Below are 27,526 nucleotides of genomic sequence, written 5' to 3'. Positions count from 1 at the left end.
AGCAACCATTTTTATAGGTGCCTGTGTACGGTCTTTTACAGGCCTGGTTCAGAGAGATGATGTGTGTGTGTGTGTGTGTGTGTGTGTGTGTGTGTGTGTGTGTGTGTGTGTGTGTGTGTGTGTGTGTGTGTGTGTGTGTGTGTGTGTGTGTGTGTGTGTGTGTGTGTGTGTGTGTGTGTGTGTGTGTGTGTGTGTGTGTGTGTGTTGTCAGACACTCTCCACTTAATGCAGATCATTTGTTCAGGATGGTAGCCAAAAGTGTTATGCCACAGACTAATTCAGGCTGAGTACTGACTGGCTTATTTGTCACATGCTGACATTTCCTAAAGCAGGGAAATGCCCCTTTACTGTGGGAGGGGGCACTGTGTTTGCTGGATGCTTGATGTGGATTAGGAGTCACAGGAACAGGGTGATTCAGGCAGGTATTGTTAGTGTTACATTGAGCTGATGTGCAAAAACATGTTGCGGCTAATCAGGGTCTTTTTAATGCCTGGTTCAGCACAAATTTCTTTGCATTGCAGCCAACAATTCTCTATGTACATTCACTATTTAAAGTTATGTAGGATGTAGGGAGATATTTTTGCAGAAATTAAGTATAATATAATAAAGGTTGGTTTTCTTTAGTGTGTAATCAACTGAAAATAAGAACTGTGCTTACGTTACCTTAGAACGAGCTGTTCTATATCTACATAGGGATCGGGCCTGTAACATGTTCACAGTCATGTTTCTACAGTAGCCTAGAAGAGACAAACCAAACACTGGATTTAGAAATGCAATGTGCATTTTTGCACCTGCCGCTGTTGTTAGAAGCACCTCTGTGATGACAGCTTAGAATTTTTTTAATCACCTTTTACATGCTTCTTTTATAATGTTTTAAATGTGTTTCCTTTCCCCCTGTTGTTGTATTTCAATGTTCTGTGTGAAGCACCTTGAATTGCCTTGTTGCTGAAACATGCTATACAAATAAACTTGCCTTGCCTTGCCTTGCCTAGAAAAAAATACAGAATTTTTAAGATGAAACTGCTTTATTCATTGTTTTTATCCATTTTAATCAACTGGTTCTTGTGTTGATGAGCATGTGAAGAGCAAGCTGCCTGTCTGTAACATGCCAAACACCGTTGGAGAATCACTCATTTATGACATGAAACTGCTTTATTCAGAGTTTTTACTGGTTTTAATAACCTAGTCCGTTTGTTTGGAAGAAAAGACCTCTGGGTACAATTGGATTCTAGTAAAAACGTCCTGAACAATGACCGCTGAAGGAATTCTAACCAGGGGAGTTTCAGCTGGTTGCAATCCTCAATCCTCACCACTAGATGCCAATAAATTCCCCTCAGTCTGACACACTGAACCATTAAATCACCACACTGTACTCCATTATCACACTAGAACTGTGTTTTCCTGCTTAATGGCAAAATTTAAAATTTTGCAGGTGTGCCAAAAAATGTGGAACACTGTTTTGTATATTTAGTGGATGAGACAGTGCTCCGTTTAATTTTTTTTTTTAAAGGAATAAGTGTATCTCCCCAAAATTTCAAATTATTCCTTAAAAGAATAGCTATATTGTAGAATATATTTCCTTAATAAAGAGCTTTTCAGCTGAAAGATTGTTTTGCTAACTTTGCCCTAACTGTAATATACATCACAATCAGACTGGGGTTTTTGGTTAAAAAAAGTCATAGTATCTCTATCAGTAAAACTGTAATATGTATAATATTGAATAGATTTTCATTTTATGGGATCTTTTTTTCATTAATCTGCATTCTCTCTGTCTCTGTTTTTCTGCCTACTAGAGTGCCCAGAGAAGTGTGTGCGGCGAGCGTGCACACTGGACGGCGAGTGCTGCCACCCTCAGTGTCTGGGCAGCTGCACAGTCCCTGGTAGTGACACAGCATGTGCAGCATGTGTGCATTATTACCACCAAGGACGCTGCGTGGCTGACTGCCCTCCCGGCACCTACAAGTTCGAGGGCTGGCGATGCATTAGTGCTGAGCTTTGCTCCAAAGTTCACCTCCCTGACTTCAACAGCTTCATCATCCACGGCGGAGAGTGCATGTCCGAATGCCCACATGGGTACATGCAGACCGCACCCAATAGGTGAGCTGCAATCCAACCTAGTGGCTGAAATGGAGACACTGGGTGGAGGTGCTGTTTTTGTTGGCCTGACATTGGTACCGGTTCCACACCCTGCTATTAGTTTCCATTCTGAATTGTCATCAGGGAAAAACTAAATGTGATACAACAGCTACAATAAATGGCAGTTAGTGTTGAGGCAACCGTCCATCCTTTGTGGCATTATAAACCTGTAATAGTTTGGTAAACAATGAAGGTTTCTAGTTAAATCTCGGAGATCTCTCCTCCACATCATTTAACTGGTACTATCAAACACCTATGTAAAACTTTTCAGGGACAGAAAAAAAAATTAAAGGTCAAGGCAGCTACAGGAGTTTATGTATTTATACCATCTCTTGTCCCTCTCTGTCTCTCCTTGTTTGTCTCCAGTATGTTCTGTACAGCCTGTGATGGTCTGTGTGATAAAGTGTGCGAGGAGAAGGTCATCGACTCCATGGATGCCGCTCAGTCTCTCAAAGGCTGCACTGTTATCAAAGGCAACCTGCATATCAACATCCGCAGAGGCCGTAAGTACTGCAGTGTACCACAGCAACAACACTGTTAGTACTGACGTCTCTACACTACTTGGTTACATATTGTTAGTTACATATTGCTAAACCACGGCAGTTGACACCTGAAAGCAGTGCTCTAAGATTTTCCAGACTGGTAAAATCAACTTTTTCTTTTCAACAACTCTCAACTTGAGTTTTCAAAACACCTTGGACCAATTTTCACAGAACAGTTCTGCTAACAGAAATTATTCTACAAAGCAGAGGTGATGTCAAGACTAGTCTAGAACACTGGTTCCCAACCTGGGATTCATTAGGGATTGCCAAAGCTTCACAGGGGGTCACAAGTCTTTTTTATTTTTATTTCAAAGGGTATAAAAAACTTTTTTTTTTTTAATACACAGAAAACTAAATAGAATCATTAGTTTTTGTGTTTCAGTTATTACTCAAGATATAAACTTTATAAAAATCACATTTAAAGATGCAAAGTTAAAACAACTAATGAGCTAATAGAACAAGCACCAGGGTGAACTAAACAAATATATTTAAAAAAAGAAGCATATTAAGTATGTATGATTTATTAAAACGTAAAAAATGCATAATACAGACAGAGAGTTGTATAAAAAGTTCCTAAAAGTATCAGGAAAACTTGATTTCTCATGGTAAACACCGTGTAAAATTCATCCAGATGGCTCACTCCCTGCTGTTCGTACAATTACAGTTATTGCCTTTACTACTTTGGTTAAATGTACAGTTTATTAGTTGTTCTTTACTGTTTTTGCAATCCATTAGAGATAATATGAAATATCCATAAAATATGCCACTTAGGGGGGTGTCAGTTTACTCAATAATAGAAAAAAGGGTCCCTTAAGGAAAACCACTGGTCTAGTCTGGAAAGTCTAAGAAGTGAATAATTTCCAGGTGAAAAATACTGAATACACATGAGAAAGAAGGCCCAAAAGGAAAGGGAGTGAGAGGGATAGGTGGGAGGGAGATGAACGCAAGGAAAAGAAAATGAGAAAGCAATGGCAATCCATGCGTTGAGGTGTTTATTGTATGATTTATGATATCCAGCAATTTCCAGTAAAACACATACAAAAACAAAGCTGCCAAACCTTAGAGAGTTCCAGAGGTTATAAATAGTATAAAAGCTACATTTACAATTCCTGAAGTTCCTGGGACATGAATGTAGTTAAAACAAAAGCTATAAATATGGAAAATAGTCTTAAACTGATGGGAAGATGGTGTAATAACTGTTGCGTGTCTGTGTGTGTCTTTGTGTATGTTCAGACAACATTGTGGCAGAGCTGGAGAGTTTCACAGGTTTGATCCAGAGGGTGACCGGTAACGTGTGGATCAGACATTCCCACACTCTGAGCTCCCTGGCCTTCCTCCGCAGCCTCAGATACATCGACGGAGAAGAGCTTCTGGACGAGTAGGACCAAACACAAACACACAAATTTAAGTGCAAGCACATACCCAGAAATTCAGTTTTTGCCCCAACACCTCCAAGTTTAGACCAATGTTGGTGTGCCTTTGTGTTCTCTTGTGTTCTCTCCTTAATAGCAACGTATTGTAGTACTCGGCTCCAGAGTCAATAGACAAATTCACAAACAAAATATTGACTTGAAGTCTGTTTTGTCGCTACATTCTGATGTGAAGACGACACTTTGCCCTTTTTATTCTCAATGTGCCTGTTGCTGTGAGAGTTGTCGTAGTAACCAAGCAGAGTAATTGTGCGGCGTTAGTGTTCTAATGTGGCTCGCCGAGGTCGTCTCTGAAAGGTTGGCAGAATGGGGAGAGAAGGAAAGGATGTTTTGGCTGTGAGGGTGCAGACTGGAAAGTGTTTTATGCCGGACAGACTTACTTGTTTTGGGTTGGTAACTGTAATATCATTGCTGAAATAAACAGCAAAACACTTCAGTCTCTGTTTTTAACTGGAAAAGTAAATATTCTGACTGAAGCTAATGGCAGATGTCTCTTTTACAAGACCTTGAATGCAGCATAACATCCAGCAGTCCAAGGAAACATTCTCTCAGGGTCACAGAGAGGCCTTCACTCCCTCCACGGTCTGTTTCTCCTTGAGTTCACAGAAATCTTACTGTCCCAAGGCCCACATTACAGTCATTCCTGAATGTCTGGGTGTTACCCAATGACTCATAAAATCTGTACCTCCTCTCCTGTCCTTTCCAACATATAAAGCAGTCTCTGGTTAATCTGAGTTCCCAGGTTGTTTTTATCCCACTGTATGAACCAGTTCCCCACACTGTCTAACTTTGTTATTAAACCACCAGCTGAATACCTGGAGATCTACTGAGAAGAGTAAAATAGTCTACTGTTTCTTTTAGTACAATTACCATAGCTCCCTCTTACAGAAAAGGACGAGCAGGTATATGGGTCTCCTATAGACACTCTCTCTTTGACATCTTATTGTGCAGTTTTTCATTATGCACTGAAAAAAAGGCATTGTCCTTGATGGGAAAGTTGGCCTTCAGCTTGGCAGGATTCACAATACACACAATAAACCAGCACAGAAACATTATACATTGAGGGAAGAATCAGAAAGCATATTGTTGAGTATCATCCATTCATCTTCTCTTCTCTCTGCCCTCCAGCATGTACGCCTTCTTGGCAGTTGACAACCAGCAGCTCCAGTATCTTTGGGACTGGAAGCAGCACAATCTCACCATAAAGGCAGGAAAGCTTTTCTTCAGAGCCAACCCGAAGCTGTGCATGTCCGAGATCCGCAAGATGTGGGAGAAGACGGGCATCCAGGGCCGCTTCGATGAGAGCGACTTCCGAAACAACGGGGACAGAGCCAGCTGTAAGGGTCACATGAGAGCAAAATTTATATTGCTACATTTTGAGTACAACAGTTTGCAAAAGCCCCATCTAAGCCTGTTGTCATTTTGTACTACGTGTCAGTATTTACTGCGTGACCCCTCAACGATAGCTGTAAATTTGAGTAGAAAGATATTTATTCTTCTCGTCTTCACAGGTGAAAGTACAATCCTGAAGTTTAAGTCCAACAGCACCAGCAGTACAAGGATCAAACTGACCTGGCAGCGCTACCGTCCCCCCGACTACAGAGACCTCATCAGCTTTATTGTCTACTACAAGGAGGCGTAAGTTTTTCAAAATCACCACTGTCGTTACTGGTTCGTTCTTTCTATCCGGTGCAGCAGTGATTGGAGCTGGTACCTGATTTCCAACTGATCAACTTGTTTAAAGGCAATAATCAGGAAACTATTAGAACCTTACTATCAGATTGATAAACAGGACTTTAAATGTACTGAACAACAAATAAATCTAAGTTACCATCCAGATTGAGCACAAATCTAAAAAAAAAACACTGTGAAAAACCTCGGAACAGAAATGCAAACATAACGGTGTGTTTCCATTCACTACTGTTGCTCTTGAATGAGTAGAGATAAACATTTGGTGTTGCTAATTCTCAGGTTGGGTGCCATTTAACTATTGCAGAAGGAGAGGGTGCAATGAGACGATGTCATTGAAAGGGGAGCAGTCAAACTTCAAGCAAACAAAAATGACGCAGAAATGTAATGGAAGCAGATCTGATCATTTTGTCGGCCGCAATTTTCTTTTCTTCTGTAATTTTTTTATTTATTGTTTTTGTAATGACAAAATTTACAATAAAAATATTAAATAAAATTGAACTCATAATTAAATATTATGTAATTGTAATACAAAATAAAATAACATTTAAAAAGAAGATACGCTAATGAATAGTTGTGTTCTTTGATTTAAGATATTGGCTTTCCCCACAATCTTTAAAATTCTTTTGTATATTTTGACTTGTTTGAATTTCTGGCATTTCCCCTTCATGTTTTTAATGTGCAGATTTATGTGCATAAAAACAGGTGGGCAGAAACATAGTATATTCTAATCATGTTTACCAAACCCAGCGCATCACTGCCGCTAATAATAAGCTGACAGATGCATATCAGAAAATGGTCACAGGTTCGTATAGCACCGCCACTGAGTCCATGCCTGGACCACAAGTGAGCAGACTCGGGTGCACACATCAACCTCACATCCTGTGGATTTCTGCAGAAAATCCAGCCCACTTCCCTCACATACAAATTGAATATTTGGTTATTATAGGCAATGTAGAAAGTCACGGATGGGCTCTATTTTCATGTTGCGCTATAATCTTAAGACCCACTGGTATACAAAACAATGATTAAACACTCAAATTCTATAGGATCTTCCATATTGCTCCTTTAACCTTTATTTAACCAGGAATAATCCCATTGAGATTCAAAATCTATTTTTCAAGGGAGTTCTGGCCAATTCTGGCCTTTTTTTTAATCTCCCAGGCTCATAACAGAGTCTAGTTTGAGGTGACAATGTGACCGGTGTCAATAATATATGAATACGACTGTAATAAACAGAGCCTAAAGTAAATAATGAATTATGATCCTCCTTCTTCCAGGCCATACCAGAACATCACAGAGTTCGAGGGGCAGGACGGCTGTGGCTACAACAGCTGGAATATGGTGGATGTAGAGCTGAGGCCTGACAAGGACTCAGACCCCGGAGTTCTGCTGTCCGGCCTGAAGCCCTGGACGCAGTACGCTGTGTTTGTTAAGGCCATCACACTCATGGTGGAGGGCAAACATTTGCCGGGTGCCAAGAGCAAGGTGGTCTACATCCGCACCAGCCCTTCAGGTAAATATAATTTCACAGGTAACAAATGGTACAAGAAATCAGTTGTGAAGTTTATGGTAAAAGGCTAAATGATGCATTATCACAGAAGTTATTGCAAGTTACTACAAACAGCAGAGAGGTGTTAAAAGAGTGAGAGTGATATTTGACAAAGCCCCAGATAAGCCTGGAATAGCCAGCAATGAAGGAGACTGTCTAGAAGCGCTACTTTTCTATACAATATGTGATTGATATAGAGGTCAGGAGTCATTTGTCGATGTGGGTAGAAAGTAAAAGAGGAGTAGGAAACAATGGTGGTTGTTATAGTGCTGGAAGATATAAAAATCATTAATACTACAGTTCACTATATTAGCATAATTTCACCAGAATACAATTACTGACATCTGAGCGTTCTGTCCACGTTGCTGCTTGTTTGTCAAATAGCTGTGGGATTGTTTTGTGATGACAGTGTGCTAGCAATTCTGGACATGATCCAAAACATAGTGTAAGAAGATGGAGAGGAAGACTGTTTTAGTAAACACAGCTGCAATTCAAAAGAGATGGAGAAAATCAGATTTGCAAAATCTACGATATAATTAGATGAAATGGAAGATTGCTTTAAGTAAATCCAGCTGCACTGTAAAGACGCAGCAGCCCCGTGATAGGATGTGAATCACATCTGCGCTGGCAGACTGTTCATCACAGCCTGAAGGAGAAAGGCGAGGAAACTAAGGTTTACTGTATTAAGCAGCCGGTGACACCGAGATCAGAATAATTCCGTTGTTTTGTTTCTCTTTCAGCGCCCTCAATGCCTCAGGATGTGCGGGCGTACTCGAACTCATCTACACAGTTGGTGGTGCGTTGGTCGCCCCCTGTCTCACCGAATGGAAACCAAACTTACTACCTGGTCAGATGGCAGCAACAAGCTGAAGACCGAGAGCTGTATCAGCACAATTACTGCTCTAAAGGTACAAACACGCACAACTTCTACACTTTTATGCTACTTGTTGAGTTACAGAGTACACCTTTCCTGAAACATGTCCTCTGCCACCTCCTCCAGAGCTAAAGATCCCCATAAGGATTGCTGCCATAGGTGTGGGAGACCAGGAAGAGGACACTAAGCCCACTAAGCCAGATCCTGATGGGCCAGACAAAGGCCCCTGTTGCCCCTGCCCCAAATCAGTTGAGGTTCTGGAGGCCGAAGCTGCCGACGCCTCGTACAGAAAAGTCTTTGAAAACTTCTTGCACAACTCTATTTTTACACCAAGGTAAGTGACTTTTATCATTGCTTTATATTGGTTTGGATTGGTCATGGCAGAATTTAACTTAACGTTTGACCCCTTTTTTTTGTCTGAACCAAAATAGTAATGAGCTGCTTAAGGCTGTGCGATTTCACGAAATATATATTGTCTGATGGTTTAAAAACGTCTATCGTTTCATATGATGCTTTATCGTTTATTTCGTTTACATCACCTGATAGCGCTTTGCGTCTGTCTGCGTGGCTGCGGGGGGGCGTCTACACAATGTACAGCACCAAAACAAACAAACATAGAGGAGCTGGAAACTGATACTGAATGTAGGGATTCAGCTGGATCCTTCAAAATAAAAACACCATGAGTTCCACTTTAATTGTTTTATTTAGAACAAAACTTTTTACTATAAGTAGTAAAAGTAGTACGATAGTTTACTATAACAGTACTTTATACTTGATTTTATTTAACATTCTAACGTTTTGTATTAAACTTTATTTTAACGTTGGTTTGTATAACTTTATTTTAGCTGCTTTATTTGTAACTAGTTCATTTAATAATTTTATATTTCAGTTTTTTACAGCAGTTTAGTGGAAATCTCAAGATATCAAGATATATATTGTGTATCATGATATAGCCTAAAAATATAATGATGTTACTTTTAAGCCATACCGCCGAGCCCTAGAGCTGCTGTTAATGGGCATTTTTTTCTGTAACATCAGAGGATAACTTTCCAGGTAACTTCAGTGCAGATCAGTAACTCTCTTCAGTTGTTGACCATTATATAGTTTATGTAGCAGCAAAACAAACATGGCCATGAAGAGTTCTGTTTGCTGCTTTTCTAAATTATGTTTTGACTGATTTAGGGAGTCTGCCTGCTGCCTTTTGCTTTAAACATCTGCATCACATTATCTCTCTTCGTCTCTTCACACACACACACAAACACACACACACACATATGCAGAGCTCGGTCCAGTTGATGTTAATTAGTTCTCAGTATGCTTTTCAGTAGAAAAGGATAGATAAACAACAAGTGTCATATTTCCTGTATTCTTACTTTCAGCTGACATCAGATCCTGACTGCGTGTGAACACACACCACCTTGGACTGTATCTTAAATCTCTGTTAACGCTATTATTACATACATACAGGAGACTTACTGACATGTGGTGGAGATGTTTTAAAAATCAAGAGATGGAAAATGTTGTTCATTTGTTCTAAAAAGAGAAATATAGTTAAAGGTGAACATGTAAAGCCCTTCACATGTGTTATTTGTGCACATTTGGCATCAGATGAAATAAAACCTGGTACACACATGACAAACCTGTCTTTTCTAATCAGGTCAAAAAACAGCAACTGCTCTCACATTGAACCAAATGTCATTAAATTGAATGCACGTGCTTTAAGGCCAACATGGTAAACTGTTGTTGCACTGTGCTTAAATATGATAGTGGTGGGTGCGGTTAACTGCACGTGAAAGTTAAATTGTTACAAAATCTGATGAGCTGTTTAAGGGATAGTTCAGATCTTTTGAAGCGGGGTTGTATGGACTTCTTATTTGTAGTCAGTGTATTACATGCAGTAGATGCCCACAGTTTGGAGAGGACGGCAAGAGCCACGAAAGCTTAGCGATCTGCTGTTTACCAGAGCAGCAGCAAAACATATTTCAACCATCTAAAATATTTAACATTTGTTTAAATGTACAGTAAATCTAGACAATTGTCACGTCTTTACTTGCTGTCAGACAGTTATTCCTGACAGGGAACTGAAGTCGTTTAATCGCTCTCTTCAAAGCCAGACTCCAGTGAAAAAAATAGTAATTTAACATTGCTGAACACAGGAGTTAGTGGTCTGCCGCTGCCTTTATCAGTGAGTTTATTTTATTGCGTTACTGGTGTTTTCAAGGGTTGGCTTGGATTCACCAAAGTCACACAGTAACAAAAACAAGTTAATTAATCAAAGCAGCTGTAAACCAGCAGCTCCTGTCTTCAGCGAGCTAAAATTCCTGTTTGTGTCAGTGAAGTCTGGCAACTTTGACAAGAGCATAGATAGGGAATTGAAGCTGTTTGAGGCTTCCCCATCGGAACAGGCGACCTAACGGAAAGGTTAAGTGTTGAAAATATTCTTAATAATGCATACACTTCTGTTATTGTTTTTAATTTTTCCTGTGGGACTTTTATTGAAGTGGCTAAAATTTGTTTTGCTGCTGCTCCTGGCTACAGCAGTACGTTCCTTAGTTTCTGTGGCAGTACTCCTGCCTGCTTCTCTGAACAGGAGGAGTGCCAATCGCCATCTGAATGTAATACAACGACACTGGATAAGTGCGTCATACAACCTCTGTTCAAAAGCTCCGAACTATGACTGTGACTAATTCTGTTAAGAATGTGCCTACCAAGATGCCTGCCATTTTCAAAGAGAGAAACAATCAAATCACTCATAGACTAAAAGTTAAGCAAGACAGGATTCCCAACAGTCTGTGACAATCCAATCTTGTGCTTCATTCACTTTAGTATACAGAACTCTTTATAAAAGTTACATTTTCATTTTACTTTTGCTATTTTCTTTCAGATTTGTCTTTGGGCCAGGAAAAACAACTTTTAGCAAATACTTGTTATGTGCCTATATTATATAAAGCTGAAATGTGTCAATACTCATTTTAAAATTGTCCTCTGTCTTCTCTGTCACAACTTTCTCTCCCATCTGTTCCTCCCTCCTGTATCTCCACCCTTTCACGCTCTTCCTCTTACCACCAGGCCACCAGATCGTCGCCGTCGAGATCTCTTTGGTATAGCCAACTCCACTCACCCCCGCCGTAACCGGCTGCACACTAACAGCAGCAGCACCGTCCCTCCTCCTCTCGCTGCTAGTAACAGCAGCACCGCAGACATGGAGCCAGCTGACAGAGAGTTTGAGTTTGTGGAGCAAGCTGTGACGGAGCGTGAGCTGCAGATCTCTGGCCTGCAGCCATTCACAGTTTACCGCATAGACATTCACGCCTGCAATCGGCAGGTCCAGCGCTGCAGCGCCGCAGAGTTCGTCTTCTCAAGAACCAAGCCCGCAGGTTAGACGAGGAATGATCTATTTACAAATATAGCACATTAATTCACATATTTGACCGGCAGTGTAGTTTAAGGGATACCAGCTATGGATTTCTGCTGAAACACATTATGTAGCTGGTGAATGTTAAAATTTACAAGCTGCTGACTGTTAAAAAAAATACTCTGGCCATACGCAGGCTGTTGCAGTAATCAAACCGCTGACCTCTCTGTTCACCGTGATAACCTATTCTCCACGTGTGTCTCCAGAAAAGGCTGACGACATACCAGGCCCAGTGACCTGGGACGGCCACGAGGACTGGGTGTTTCTGCGCTGGCCAGAGCCTCCTCACCCCAACGGACTCATCCTCATGTACGAGATCAAGTTTAAACTGGCTGCTGAGGTAAACGACACACATCTACCTGCCACCTTAATGAGGGCCTGCTGTTTTTCACAAGAACAAGGAAGCCGAAAAATGAATTCAAAAGTCATATTTTCTAAGAATTGCAAGAGATTATTTATTAGTGCTGTCCACTGGTCAACCCCTCCATCATTTCTTTCTGTCAATCATCCCCTTTGCGGAAAAAATCAATATCCCCTTTATGCGTATCTTTTGTTACTTTCTGCTTAAATAATTTGCCCCCTTGTTTGTAGAGTGAAAGAATCAAAGTTGACCCTTTGATGTCCAACAATTTTTCTTTTTTTTTTATGTTCATCTGATGAGTACTCCATACTATGTGATTAAAAATGTTTTTGTTGTTTAGGCCATACTTATTGTTAAGTACAATATAGTGGTCTGACAGCATTCCACTAATTAATCGATACGACGTTGAAGTGTAACCTAGTGGTCTTACAGTACTACAAGCAAGTTAGATCTGGGAACAGAAAGTATAATGTACAGATAGTGCATTCTCATCCCCTGAACCCCAAGCAGTTTTGAGGTGTTTTTTACCCCTGTTACATTTAACTCACTGTGGCCTCTTTCTTTTCTGCAGTATAGAAGTCCTGCACATCTATAGAAACAGAGCCAAACATAAATCTTAAAAAAGGGAAAAAAGAAAGAGTGCAAGTTTAATTTCTTTCATAATTTATTTTACAAACTATATATACTTTGTAAAAGTATAATATTATATTATATGCAACATTTTGCAATTAAGCCCACAAGTTTATTGGGAAAAAACATTCAAGTGTGGAGCTCCACACGCTATACATATTAAACCTCAAATTAAATTCAGACAATTCATGAACTCCAGAAAAAAGACATTTCACAGAGAAAAGACCATTCCTGTAAACAGAGGGGAGATGAGAAACACAACAAGAAAAATAAAAGGGCACAATTTCCGTGGCTACAATTGAATCTCTCTCACACAAAAACACACACACACACACACACACACACACACACACACACACACACACATATATATATATATATATATATATATATATATATATTATATATATGTGTGTGTGTGTGTGTGTGTGTGTGTGTGTGTATTTATGTATATATATGTGTGTGTGTATTTACCCAATGACCAAACATGGTGGACCCTATTATTTATTAATCTTTAGGAAGGAACAGTCCAGCCCTTATTCTTTACTGAACAGTAAAGATGAAAAACAGCAGGTCTTGGACTCTTTTTGTTTTTACATTTGTCAGATCTGTCTAATATTAAGCTTTCTTTTATGTTTGTGTATCAGACCGAGAAGCACGAATGCGTCTCTGGTCAGATGTATCAAGGGCAGCGAGGCGTTCGGCTGTCCAACCTCGGTCCAGGAAACTACTCAGTCAGAGTGAGAGCCACGTCATTGGCTGGCAACGGCTCCTGGACACACGCTCTGGATCTTTACGTGGCCGAACGTAAGACACACACTGTCATGTGACTTCTTCAGTCCTTTTATCTGTACTATTTTCGAACAGACAGAAATGATGATGCCTGTGATCACTAACGTAATCGAAGTATTTGACCCCACAGGATATGAGAACGTCCTCTACGCTATGATCTTTGTTCCTATCGTCATCATCCTCTTCATCTGCCTTTTAGTCCCAATGCTGGTGGTCCTCAGCAGGAAAAGGTGTGTGTGTTTCTGTGTACTGTAGTTTGGTGTGTAGAACACAGCTGATGTTTCATAACAGAATTAATCTGCATAAAACAAATAGAAACAAAACAAAAAATACAATGTAGAATATCATGTATCCTAACGTAAAATAAGTCTACCTAAACCTGAATAACCGAGCCAAAGCCAAAGCCAGTGACAGGAAAAAACACATGGAAGATAGCTCCTCTCGAAAAAATGTTTCAATGGTCACACTAGGATCCCTATTCAATTACCATCCACACAGACAAGCACACAGTCCAAAGGAAAAGGCTCGTACCAATTACAGCCCATAAAACTAAGTGGCAGAGGCTTTTGTTTTCACTGTGAATGGCACCCTCTTGAATTTGTGGTCGTACCCTGTAATGTTTAAGTATTGTTCGTGTCAAAATATTTACAATGAACAAAACTTAAAGGGTAAGTTTGGTATTTTTTTTTAACCTGGACCTTATGTTCCTGTGTTTTTGTGTCCAAATGACTTATTGGTATTCTTAGTATTCTGACAATATTACGGAAGGGATCCCTACAGAGGTCAACCTTTTTGTTTAACCAGAAACAATCTGTGAATCGCTACCGCCAAACCCACCCGACACCCAGCATTTTTCCATTGTAAAACACACTTCATTTGAAGTAAACAAAAACAAATTAAAATTCACAGAAAACATCGTGGTTTATCTTTACACTGTTCCAACAATCACCTTCTCAGGTTTGGTTGAAATAAATCCTTAAATCACCCAGTTACATGTGAAAATATGTTGCTCTATACATACATGCTCCATACAGGCTGAAATTAATATATATTTAAATGGAGTCTGGTGGGTTTGACAATAGTGATTTTCCTGCTCATTGTGGTTAGAAAAAGAGGATCTTATTCTTTAAAAAAAGAAATATCTGTAAGGATCCTTTCCACAAGTTGTCAGACACTTAGAATAACAATCTGAGCCCGTCTGAAGCAAAAACAAGCACTTTTAGAGGACGTCCATTGAAGCTGCAAACATGTCCTAAGTGGTTACATTGCAGCCTCTTTCACAGCAGCCGGCTGCAGGCACTCTAATCCAATACCGGACCATTTTCCAAAGTTCGTGTTCCAATTTGTTACTTTGACACAAAAACATGGGAAAATAGGGTCCAGGTAAAAAATACCAAATTTACCCTTAAACTGACCAACTCAAACCATAAAGCATAATTGTGTATGTCTATGAGATTTAAAAACTGGGAGATGTTTGGGTATTAAGACATTTATTTATGCAGGAAATTAACAACAGCCCTGCTGACATAGTTACTGTATTTCTCAGCTTTTTTTTTAAACATTGTTTAAATCTTAAATCAATGTTTCGAATTGCTGCAGCACCTGAAGGCTTTCAGAAGTGTTTCAGTGTTGCATTGCCAATATGTTTTGGAAGCTTAAGCTGTGATATGCACGATTATACACCACGCAAATCCCAAAAGAATGCATGCACGTGGTAAGAAGGTAAGTATGAAGGTATGTCCAAGTGTGTATGTGTCTTTAAACACTTCTGTTTTTGTTTTGGTCAGGAACAGCGATCGGCTGGGAAATGGAGTCCTGTACGCCTCAGTTAACCCGGAGTACTTCAGCGCTGCAGAAAGTGAGTGAAGTGTTTGTGTGTAGGAGAGAAATGAAGTGCACAGTTTTATTGCTGTTGTCAGAATAACTGGAAATGTCTATGCAGGGTCTTTAATGTTGTGTGTTTTGTCTGTGCAGTGTATGTTCCTGATGAGTGGGAGGTGGCACGGGAGAAGATCACCCTGAGTCGTGAGCTCGGCCAGGGCTCGTTTGGCATGGTGTACGAAGGCTTGGCAAAGGGCGTGGTCAAAGATGAACCAGAGACCCGCGTTGCCATTAAGACTGTAAACGAGTCGGCCAGCATGAGGGAGAGAATCGAGTTTCTCAATGAAGCCTCTGTCATGAAGGAGTTCAACTGTCACCACGTGGTACGAACACAAACACACGTTATGATAATACTGAGTAGTGGTAGAGTGTGCTTCATAAAGGTGTCAGTCAATTCTTGTGTCACGGTGATGTGACGTGCTTTGTTTGGTGCAGGTTCGTCTCCTGGGAGTGGTTTCTCAGGGACAACCCACCCTGGTCATCATGGAGCTGATGACACGAGGAGACCTGAAGAGCTACCTTCGCTCCCTCCGACCCAAAGAGGTACTGACCGACTTACATATGCATGGGCTTCTTCCCACCAGGTTCTGGTTCTTTAAACATGGATAATTGAGTTGGCTTGATTTGATAATTGTTGTTCGGAAAGTTTGTGTCTGGCTTTCGGTCTATGACCCCTTTGCACCTTGCATTAAAAAGCGTTTTGGGTGATTTGGGTGTAAGAAAAGTACGCTTGTAGAAGCACACAGAACACACTGAGGACGGATTGTAATCTGATCAGCCATACCACCTCCAGAGGTGGTCAGGGGACGTTTTGTGAATTTATTGAGCTCAAGTGTAATTTCAATCACGTTTTCAATTCACACACAACATCCTGGCTGAAATACGTAATCGGGCTTGACTGTTCAGAATCAATGAGGTAGCAGCAGCTCTTCCTCATCTGACGCTGTGTGACGCACACATGTCTCTTTCTTATCTGATGCCAACAGTACTGCGGTGTCTTCATCATCTGTTATGTATTCTTCCTGTCAATCACTGTCTTTACAATCAGATAGGCCTGTGTCATCCTCGTCAGCCTCCATGTTGCCTTCTAAATCTACAGTGTAACAATATACGGTATATAAAACAAATATATGTTGCATTTTTAGAGACAATATCAGGGCTAAAATATGACAAGGCATAATGTAAAGGCAGTCATTGTGAGCTTCCCCTTAAAACATGTCCAGAGTCAGTCATGTTTTTTATCACAGGAGTAAAAGATGTCAGGAAAATCAGCTGGCGGTTTTCTGTGACAGAGCATAAGACATATCTGAATGCATCTAATGGCCAAAGCTGCCATGCAATCAATACTGGGCAGTTTTAGTATAAATACAAAGTCTACTTAGATTTTTGCATTCTTTATAGAACTCTAGTATTTGCACTGTACACAGTAAACTGTGAGTGAACTGATAACCTGTGGCTCGGCTCTTCTTCCGAGAACTTACTCTCTCCAAATGGTCTGTTTGTCTGTCTCCAGCAACAGTGGTCGAGCCTGTCTCTCCCTCCTCTGAAGAAGATGCTTCAGATGGCTGGGCAGATCGCTGACGGCATGGCTTACCTCAACGCCAACAAGTTTGTCCACAGAGATCTGGCAGCCAGGAACTGCATGGTGGCCGAGGACTTCACCGTTAAGATAGGAGGTAAAGAACTGTAAGGAGGTTGGAGGTCCATGTCGGCTACGAGGCAGAGGCAGGAGGGAGTCGGGATTGTGCTAATTAAATGGACATGTCTTCATTATCAAGTTACTGTGTGACCAAATGATCAGGGTAACTTTAAACCCAGTAAAGGAACTCTCAGTGGGGCAGCAGCGTAGCTCTGTCAACATGTTTTCCTTCCAAGATCCAGAGCTGACCTTCTTCATTAGAAATGTGATGCAAGTAAACATGTTTACAGATTTTTTTTGCATCAGAGAATAGCATCTAACCCATTCTAAAAGTGAAACCTTGTTGAGCTTGCCATCATTAAGGCCGCTGTGGTTAGATTGATGTGCCAGGAATACCAGTAAGATAACCCTTTATTATTCACAATGTTGCAGCAGCTATGATGTACAGGATAAGCAGTGAAAGAACAATACAATAGTAAAAAAAATTACAAATATAAAAACCATAACCATATCTTTATTATTTTTTTTATAACAGAAATTACATATAAATAAAATAGCACCAGCAAATATGGTATACCAGCAAAATGAAAAGGCAAAACAAAACAAAAACCTAACAACAAACAAACAAAAAAAAGCAGAGGTGAAAACGATGTTACAGCAGTTACAATGCACAGAAATCTTTAAGATTACAAGGGCTAAAACACTTAATAATCTTCTGTCTGACCCCTCTCCCATCTTTGGTTTTATTAGTCTTTGTTAAAAAGAGTCCACGAAGATCCCCCATATATTTTCAAAAACTGCCAGCTTTCCTATGTGTAATTTATGTCAGTTTTTCCAAAGCAACACATTTTGATAAATCCTTAATATATTGCTTTATACTTGTTTTCTTCACATCCTGCCATCCCATAGCTATTGCTCGCTTAGTCATTAAATTTCACAGTAATATTATCCAGGCATGTAAAAATCACAGAATTAGTCAAAACCATTGAAAATTTTGTTGTGTGCAAAGAAATTGTTACAGTTATCTCCAGTGGATAATCTTCCACATAATGTCACATAATGGCAAATTAATTTTCTGTAGCTGTGGATGTTACGTAGCTTTAATATGCCTCAGTGTGTGACCCACTGTTTACCATTATGTAGGTTTCAAAATTTCTCTCTGGGTTTTATTTCTCCTGTTCTTCCTGCCAGCTCACTGAAATTATGTTTGAATAGAGTTTCAATCTGATATGTTTTAAAAACAAAGTGGGGCAAGAAAAAACAACAATTCTTTATCATGGGTCTTTGAAAAGTCATGGAAAACTTTGGAAATTTAGTCCATGGAGATGTGTGGGAACCCTGGTCCTATAACATCAATAAAGAGTGCCCTCCTGTGGAATATGAGCTGCCATGACAACAACAACCAGCTAGAGCAATTAAAACCATCTTTATCAAATGCTGTGGTTGTTTAAATAAATGTCAATGCTTCACTTCCTCTGCATGTGTGCGTGTGTGTGTGTGTGTGTGTGTGTGTGTGTGTGTGTGTGTGTGTGGGTAGACTTTGGCATGACTAGAGACATCTATGAGACGGATTACTACCGTAAAGGCGGTAAGGGTTTGCTCCCTGTCCGCTGGATGTCACCGGAGTCTCTGAAGGACGGAGTCTTCACCACCACCTCTGACGTCTGGTAAGCAGGCTCACACAAACAAACACACATGGTGGCTTCATCTTTTGTTTACTACTTCCAAAGAATATGTTCAGAGTGTGGCAGTGACAGTGGAAAACACACTGATTTAACCCTCTCGCTCCATCCCTTTTTTTCAGGTCGTTTGGAGTTGTACTGTGGGAAATTGCCACTCTGGCAGAGCAGCCCTATCAAGGTCTGTCCAATGAGCAGGTGCTCCGCTTCGTCATGGAGGGAGGGCTGCTGGAGAAACCACAGAACTGTCCCGACATGCTGTAAGACACCAAAACACGTACAATCTGCAGATTTCTCACATTTCTATCCGCAAGCCGATGTCTTCCTGCCATGTTTCCCTCTCCTTCGTTAGTTGAATCATAAGTGACGACGTTTATTCACACAAACAACAGAGTGAAGCAGCACTTCTGCCCGTCAGCCTGCAGGCATTGGGATTTCCACACCACAGTGCTGATTGCATTCACAGACCGTCTGTTTGTGCTCTTGTGTTCTCCAATGATGTGTTTGTTCTTAATATGAAACAGCCCAAGTATAAATCCACATCAAAAGACTTGTGAGCGTGGCAGACGAATTTGGCCGCATCAGGAAGCATCAGATGGTGAAGTCATAAGGAGAGCAAATGTGAAGCCACAGGGTTCACTGTGGGAATAATGATGACAGTAAATTTCCATTGATGAGAAAGTTGTCTAACGGTTATTTTGAAATATGTTTTCCATAAACGTATTGTTTAACATGTGGATAAAACACTTAAGAAAATCATTGCAAATATTTTTAAGTCTTGTATGGATAATATTAGGACTGACCTGACTAGGGCTGTAATTGACATCAAAATTAGCATTTGAATGCTCAATTTTCTTATATATATTATATATATATTGTGTGTGTACTATATGCCTTACCAAAAAAGTCCCATAAATTAAGAAATTGTTATTCAACTTTGTTTATTATGCATCAAGATTAATTATTTCCAGTTATTCTTAGAAAAGGACATTTAGGCTTAATGATAGTTAAGTGATAGTTAATGATAGTTAGTGGTCTAACTTGGACAGTTTGACCACACAGCAGGCTTATACAGTAAATATGCAAGCAAGATGTCAACAATGTCAAGTGCGTAAAATAGTCTTGCAGCTTGCAAAGATGACCCCCAAAAGTCGAGTGCCAGATACTCGACTTTTGTCTTTGTGCTAAGCTAAGCTAAGCTAAGGTAAGCTAAGCAGCCGCTGGCAGTAGCTACCCAATTAAACATATCGGTAGTATCAATCTTCTCATCTTAGCAAGAATGGGAATATTTTCCAAAATGTTCAACTATTTCTTTAATCTTGCTTGCTGTCTCTGACTCCAACAATAAAAATTGACTTAATAGCACAAACAAGAACTATATAGCTAACCAGCACATATTATTAATACAAATCCAATGAAAGTTAAACATGTAAATACAGATGAATTGTCACAGGAGCCCAGTTAAAACAGCATTTGTTTTAAATCACACACTACAAGCTTTGTCGTAGAAACCAAGAGCAGAACAAAAAGATGTCAGCGTTTGGCCAAAAGCGATTCTTCCATTTGATATTAATGAGTTTCCATCAGAAAAAAACATTTGCTACATATGATGTAACATGCAGTAAAGGTTGCCGTCTTGGTGTGGGAGGCTTGTCAAGATCCAGGCTTGATGTAGAGCTCGCTGTGCCAGCTGCTGGACCCTGGTGAAAGCAGCATCAGCTCTGTGCTTCATAAACAAGAAGTTGGGGGGGTAACACACGGCCGTTTTAGCAACAGAAAGCAAACATGTGGCAAAAGTAAATATTGGCTTGTCGGTAGGAAGGCACAGTTCCTCTGGATAGAGTAATTACTACAGGAGGACATGTTGTTGATGTAGACTGAGCTAAAGTGTGTGTGTGTGTGTGTGTGTGTGTGTGTGTGTGTGTGTGTGTGTGTGTGTGTGTGTGTGTGTGTGTGTGTGTGTGTGTGTGTGTTTTTAGGTTCGAGCTGATGCGAATGTGTTGGCAGTACAATCCTAAGATGCGTCCATCCTTCGTGGAGATCATCAGCAGCCTGAAGGATGAGCTGGAACCGTCTTTCAGAGAGGTCAGTTTCTTCTACAGTGCCGACAACAAGCCGCCTGACGCTCCTCAGCTCCACCTGGAGAAGCTGGACAACATGGATGATGTCTCTCTTGAGCCCCCTTCTTCCAAGCAGCCACAGCAAACTCCAGTCCCCCAACAGACCCCACCCTCCCCGAGCTCAGAGGCTCCACCCGCCCCCTCGTTAGCGCCCAGCTCCCCCTCCTCCCCTTGTACGTCGGCCGCTGCCATGGACAAGCAGCCCGCTGGCCAGCAGGCAGCCAACGGGCTGTCGGGGTCGGGACTCGCAGCAGGGTCAGGGGCGGTACGGCCGTCTTTGGACGAACTGCCGCCGTACGCTCACATGAATGGAGGACGCAAAAATGAACGTGCCATGCCCCTCCCACAGTCCTCTGCCTGCTGATCGGACGGACACCCACCGGACTGCAAACCCTGCCACATCCTCCTCAGCAAAACCTGATGTCTCAGCAGGTGGGATCTCTTTTTCTTTTAAAAAAAATAACAAACCATGTCCACCAGCTGGCTGTGGCTATTCAGCGAGGAGCAAAGACTCACGGGAAGGTGAAGACAACTGTCACTAAGTCCATGTTCTGCTGTACCTCCACACCACCCTTTTCATACTCTTCTAGTTTTGGTTTCTACCAGCTGGCTGTCAGATGTGACACTGCCCTCGCTGCTGAGTGGGAAGACCAAAAAAACGGAAAAAAAAAAAGAACAAATTGATTTGAGGGAGACCTCTCTCTCTCTTTATGGCTGAACTTATTTTATAAATTGTTGTTTGTTACTTTTTTATACGTATTTTCAAGTGGGAAAACAAACTGTTTAGGCCTTTATAAATGACCGGCGTCGTGGTGGCTTTTGGGCGGGCATTATGGTGAAACTATTAAGCATATCTAATGAAGAAGCACTTCAGAGAGGCCAGCGTCTCCGGCGGTCGTTCAGTAGTCTTGTTGTCCTGCGGGCTGGGTGTCAGCGTAATGCCGGGTCAACAGCCAGTCCGCTTAAACTAACAACCAGAAGGAGAAGAGGTCAAATCTGCCAAATTTGTTGCCAAAATTGTGGGGGGTTTTTTGACAAATTTTCTCTTCTGCAGTCTTGCCCTGTAATTCTCCAACACAACGGATTGAAAATGGAAGCAAAACAAAAAGCACTTGCTTCCAGGTCATTTTTAGAATCTGTGGTCAATGGGATAGTAACTTCCCTCGACAGTCCTACACTATCCACAGCTGCTGTACTCGATCAAACTGACGTGTGTAACATCAGTTAATCTGACATTGAGCCACATCCTCTCACAAAGTGCCGTTCGGTTACGGTTTAAACACCAAATCCACTCAATAAAAGAGCAAAAACAGAAATCCTTAAAGCATGGGCTGCTGAGGGAAGCTCATAAAGAGGAAATCGAATATGAACACTAGATCTATAACACCTCTCGATCGAGGTTTGCTCCGAGTTCAGAGGCGTCAAACAGGTATGTTTTTAGACTAGTCATTAGTCTCCAACATCTCTCTGTGGGCAGAGCATTTATGTACGCACCAGTTGTTTGTGTGACTTTTCTAACTTTTCTACAGTTGGAGACATTCATCATGTACAGAAAGAAGCTGCTATTCCTTATTTCTCTTGTGGTTGTAATATAGTTGATATCTATATATAAAAAGAGAAAAAAAACTCCTTCAGGTTGGATCTACGAACGTTTCCACTACAGTCCATTTTTTAAATGCTTGTAATTGTGTAAAGTGTATCTGAGCTGGTTTTTGGTTTCTGTGTTTGCGTAAAGGTACGACAGTTTGCCTTGTGTTCTGAAACACCGGTAACTTCCCCTCCCATCTGACTCCAGGACAGTGATGGTACCAATGATCGATGTTCTGTTCTCTCGGGAAGCCTCGGCCTCTGTACTCTAGGGTCTATACTGGGACTCCCTAAAAAGTCGGTATTTGGATCAGCGTGGTGTTGCGGGGCGCAGCAGGGCATACTTGGGTTAACTGAAAAATTAGCCAAACTAGACTGAAGAAAACATTCTTACAGTTTGTTTAATGCATGCCAAGTGTACATACAGAGGATACCCGTGGTTTCCTATCATTTTCGGGGTTTCCCACACATTCAATTATTTATGACCGCCTGCCATGATTAAAACATCTGGCACCACATACTGATTTTCTATTTTTGGAGCTGGACCATTCATTAGAAGCGCTATTAGAATACTGTTTGGTTATTGATTGCACCACACTATCTAAATGCAGAGCGCACTCTGGACACGGATGGAGCAGTAGAACGCTAGGAGCAGTGAAAGTTAAACTTAATCATTCATTGCACTGGGTCCAAAAGTTTGCATTCACTGGCCTCTGCAGCAGCAGCTCCTCTCATCCAACAATCTTATTACGAGCTGATTGACTGATCAGTTATCCACCTTGCAAATTGCTGCTTTGGAAAAAAAGAACTCATGAAGAGTTCAGCCTTTTAATTTAAAAAAAACATGTAAAAGTTGAAGTGTATCTTCGTGAATCTATGCTCACAAAATTATAAAAAATGATCTCATGTTAAAGTTACAGTTCTGTGTCCTGTAGGTTTGATCTTGGGGTAAAGGAAAAGATTAGTTTAATAAACAACTTTTTAGCTTACGGTTATGCTATCTTAGCCAAAAAAGTGACAAGACGACCCCAAGCGAGCCGACGAGAATGCACAACAGGCACACAGGATGTAAGGAACTGCCCCCAGGATGAAATACTGCGTTTTTAGAGAGTCCTGGTTTAAACTCAGAGGCCAGATGTCAAGCATCACTGCTGAGTCCCAACTAAATCTCAGGTCAAAGAGAAAAGTAAAATCCTTCTCTAGTTTTTTTTTTCTTTAACTTTTTTGTGCCGTCATACCTAGAGACATCCAGCCTTTTTGTGTGTTAACCTTTGTCTGATTCTACGTCCCTCTGACTCTTATTTCATTGTCTGTGATCATTAGACAGGAGGAGCGTTTCTCACTTCAGTCTGAAACCAGAAGGGGGTTTCCAGTTTTAGATGGGTCTTTGCACATAATGTATGGAGCCCCAACACTGACAAAATGTAGCCAAAGGTTGTCAGAGTATTCCACATATAACTGAATACATCAATTAAAAATATTGTTACTTTATTAATATGAAACATATAAATGAAATGTACTTTTCTTTTTCTTCCAGTCTGTTGGTATATATAAATACAAAAAGCTTAGTGGTAACGTTGGGAAAAAAAATCCCTCCACTATGATTTCTTAACTAACAATATTATTCATTGTGGTGTACAGTAATATTTTGAATGTTTCTCATAACCTTTCGCCACATTTTGTCTGTTTCGGGGCTCCAAATGTTTTTGCAATGTAATAACACTGAGTTAAAAGTACAAGCTAATGCAAAATCTAATTTATTCAGTACAACAGCACGCCTTAAAATCTTATTTTTCTAGAGGCGAGTGCAAAAACTTGTGCGTTTGACGATTTCACTTTCTGCTAATCAACTTCTCTCTCTTGGATCACGGGTGGTTTTCTGTATGCTGCTGATAAATCCACATTATTTATCTTCTTTCGACATATTAACATGTTTGCAGATGATTGCTGGTGTTAAAACTGGGTTGAGAAATAGGCTAAGTGAAATGATCTCACAGCATAAAGATATTTTTAATGCCTTAAGAAAAATAAGATTTCACAATGGAGGATTAAAGGACTCTATAATTGTATCAGAGAGCTAACTGTAACTGGAGAGCCCTGTGCTGAACATCTGTGCGTTCAACAGACAGCTTTATCAAGGTTTACTGAAGAAACCCATCGCACTAAGATATGAAGACGATCTGAGAGGACCACGTGGAAGGAAATAGTTTGAATCCCCAGCCCAAATGTTTCTTGGTTATTTATGTTATCTTTTGTGAAGTGTTAATCACTGTACAAATTCCCCACACATTTTTTTTCTCCCTCTAATATTTTGTTTGTTTTGCTATTTTGGGGGAAGTTTTTTTTTTTTTTTTTTTTCACTCCTTCAACCATCCATCTACCTCACTTTTTTCTCTTTTTTTTCTTTTTTTTTCAATCTATTTACATGTACAGAAAAACAAAACATCTCATCTGTGTTGTCCCGGCTGTAATGTCGATCATACTGTGTGCTGTTGATATGGTTAAATTCAAACCACAAACCCAACCATCCTGAAGGGGGAAGATGGCAAAATAAACATGGTGGTCAGTACAGAAAGAAAGAAAAAACAGGTTAATGCTGGGAAATATTTCTTTCTATTGTGCAGATAATCAACAAATCTTTCGTCATGTAATCAGAACAGCTGCTGGTTTTCTCGGGGTCTGGTTTATTTCTCAGATGCTCTGCTGTTAGAGGAGCTGTTCTGAACATGTAAGAAGGAAGGAACTTCCTTTCCAGTTATTAAACCCTCCTGACCTCCGCACCTTTGCCCTCTCCCTGACCACCTCCCACTGTCCCCAAGTACTCCTCCGAATTTCAGACCTACGGTCTGAAGCTGAACCCCAGATTGTGCCTGTCATGTATCGTCATAACATTTAAGTCACATTGCTTTGCATCTGCTTTTTGATTCTCGAAAAACCTTAATGTTCATTTAACAACAGTTTCTGCTGTTCTGTCGGTTATTGCAGAATCATCAAAGACACTCCTAATGGATGGAGAAAAAAAATCAAACCAGATACCTAAATTGAGTTTGTATTTTTCTAGTTGTGTTTTGTGCAACACAAAAATAAGACAATTCTATATAAAAATCTAAAATAATGCAATGTGACGCAAATACAGACAAATATAACTGATAACAAAACATTTTTTTCCAGATTTTTTTCTTTCTTGGTCATCTTGGCTGACACTAAAAGTTCTTTCCCTCAGAAGTTATGTCATGAACAGACACTGTATGTGGAACCAACAGTACGTTTGTACAGTTGCCAAAACCCCCAAACATACCTGAAACTGAACTCTACGCTTGAACACATTTCATTCAGGATGCAGGATGTTCAGAAGAGTCTTTGAAGATTCTGGAAAATCCTTTAAGCAACAGTCGTGTTGTTGAACAGCTTTAAGTTGGCCGCTTCGCTCTGTGACTCAAATGGAACTACGACACATGAGAAGTCATTTTATACTTTGAGCCTAAATTCTGGTTTAGGCCTGTTTCGTAAAAAGAATGCTCTTACTTTGTCTTTTTTTGCCTCATTAGGGATGGAAATGGAACATGGACAGATTTTTCTCACTGTTTCAGTTTCAATACATATAGAAGGACATGATCCCCTCTTTTGGGTGGTTGTGTGTGTCTATTTTGAGACAGTTTTCACTGGTTAGTTTTCAACAAATTTGTCAATATTGCTGCTAGTATTTGTTCCAGTGAATTTGATCCAAAGGCATGGTAACTGTTAATGACGTGTCCAGTTTTCCATCTGCTGTTAGAGTGAATTAACCGACAGGTAATCTGCATTCCCAAAACACTCAGCTGAGCTCTAATGTTCACTGGAAGCAATTGGTTTTGTATTTTACTCCTCTTCAAGTCTTTACTGCCATAATGGGACTTTTGGCATTGTTCCTTGTGCCTAGACTTGTTACCATGGTAATCATAATATCAGTAAAATAAAAGCGCCCTTCCCCTTACAAGGCAGGTTTGTAGTGTCAGGCTTTTCCTTTCACCCAGTCTGACCACAGCCGACCGCGTGAGATCAGGATAGGTATTTCAGTGTTTGTGGTCTGATTTTTGCCTCACTTTCACCACTGGAACACCGCAGAGTGGACATCAAATTGAACAAATTTCTTTTTCCCCTTTTGTGTTACATCGATGGTCAATATGTTACCAAGATTTTGATGTGTGTAAGTTATTCATAGCCTTCCAACTTTTGCGTTTCTATTGAAATGATCTGTTAGATTGAGGTTTCATTTTGGTTTTCTTTTGTACATGCTGTTCTAAGAATTTTTCCTGTGATCGATATATTCTGAGAACTGGGAAAAATGATTGGCTGAAGGAAAAGAGAATGTCTGTTTCTCTGATTCTTTTTTTATACACAAGATTTAAGATGAATAAAAATGTATGCAAACTGTTTTGCTGCTCGTCTCTGGGGAAGTGTGTATGTTTGTGCTTCCACAGTGGTACAGTGCTAATGAGGGGACACATTTCTACACTTTGCATTTTGTCTGGGTCTATGGAAAAGAATTGAAACTGAAACATCACCACAACAGAAGGGTGTAATGATGAGGCCTGGTCAACTGACGAGATAACATGAAATATCTCTGGAGTCTTTAGGGATCAATGCCCTTTACTCCACTATGACTGCAGTTATAAAGTATGACACAGCAAATTTAGATAATGCCAATATATACAAAATAAAATGTAAAAAAACAGGATGTATTAACAGACTTTGGAGTCTGGCGAAGAAATACTAAAACCTTTTATTACATTTTTCGTTGCATGAACATTTTAAACATGATTTTATGATTTGATTAATTCTAAAAGTGCACTCGGTGTTATGGCTTTATTTTTAATACAACATCAATTTATTCTATTCTTTTTATTAGGTTATTTTAATGTATAAACGTTAATCTTAATCCCTTAATTTCATTTATGTTGAATAAACAATAAATTGTAAATACAAAACAAATATGAAAAACGCCATACATGTAATAATCTACTATACCAACCCCACTTTTTTATAAATATTTCTTAATTATTAAATTCCTCTAGTTTATCTCTTTTTTAAAATTGTATTTATGCATTTATGGTTTTAGTGATATTCAATTTTCAAAATATATCTTTTAGTTAAGTTACATATATGTAATTTTGATAATTAGTAAAACAATGCATTACAAACCGATGCATTGATATGTAA

General features: G+C 40.1%; 1 protein-coding gene across 1 annotated transcript in view; it reads left to right on the top strand.

Moving 5' to 3' along the window:
- The window catches only part of igf1rb (insulin-like growth factor 1b receptor), a 57,024-nt gene extending 32,342 nt beyond the window's left edge, over window positions 1–24,682 (top strand). The window contains exons 3-21 of the mRNA XM_042483876.1: window positions 1,794–2,097; window positions 2,503–2,639; window positions 3,912–4,056; window positions 5,237–5,445; window positions 5,620–5,746; window positions 7,078–7,313; window positions 8,090–8,257; window positions 8,350–8,557; window positions 11,293–11,600; window positions 11,845–11,978; window positions 13,277–13,436; window positions 13,552–13,651; window positions 15,209–15,279; window positions 15,396–15,625; window positions 15,738–15,845; window positions 16,816–16,978; window positions 18,479–18,608; window positions 18,746–18,880; window positions 20,600–24,682. Coding sequence (XP_042339810.1) covers window positions 1,794–2,097; window positions 2,503–2,639; window positions 3,912–4,056; window positions 5,237–5,445; window positions 5,620–5,746; window positions 7,078–7,313; window positions 8,090–8,257; window positions 8,350–8,557; window positions 11,293–11,600; window positions 11,845–11,978; window positions 13,277–13,436; window positions 13,552–13,651; window positions 15,209–15,279; window positions 15,396–15,625; window positions 15,738–15,845; window positions 16,816–16,978; window positions 18,479–18,608; window positions 18,746–18,880; window positions 20,600–21,104 — 3,578 coding nt within the window. The 3' untranslated portion in view covers window positions 21,105–24,682. The remainder of the gene's footprint in view (window positions 1–1,793; window positions 2,098–2,502; window positions 2,640–3,911; window positions 4,057–5,236; window positions 5,446–5,619; window positions 5,747–7,077; window positions 7,314–8,089; window positions 8,258–8,349; window positions 8,558–11,292; window positions 11,601–11,844; window positions 11,979–13,276; window positions 13,437–13,551; window positions 13,652–15,208; window positions 15,280–15,395; window positions 15,626–15,737; window positions 15,846–16,815; window positions 16,979–18,478; window positions 18,609–18,745; window positions 18,881–20,599) is intronic.
- Window positions 24,683–27,526: the final 2,844 nt, after the last annotated feature.

Source organism: Plectropomus leopardus, chromosome 1 (genome assembly GCF_008729295.1).
Source record: "Plectropomus leopardus isolate mb chromosome 1, YSFRI_Pleo_2.0, whole genome shotgun sequence".
In the NCBI taxonomy this organism is placed as follows: Eukaryota; Metazoa; Chordata; class Actinopteri; order Perciformes; family Serranidae; genus Plectropomus; species Plectropomus leopardus.
The sequence above is the reverse complement of the archived record's forward strand: the minus strand, read 5'-3'. Positions and strand labels throughout refer to the sequence as shown.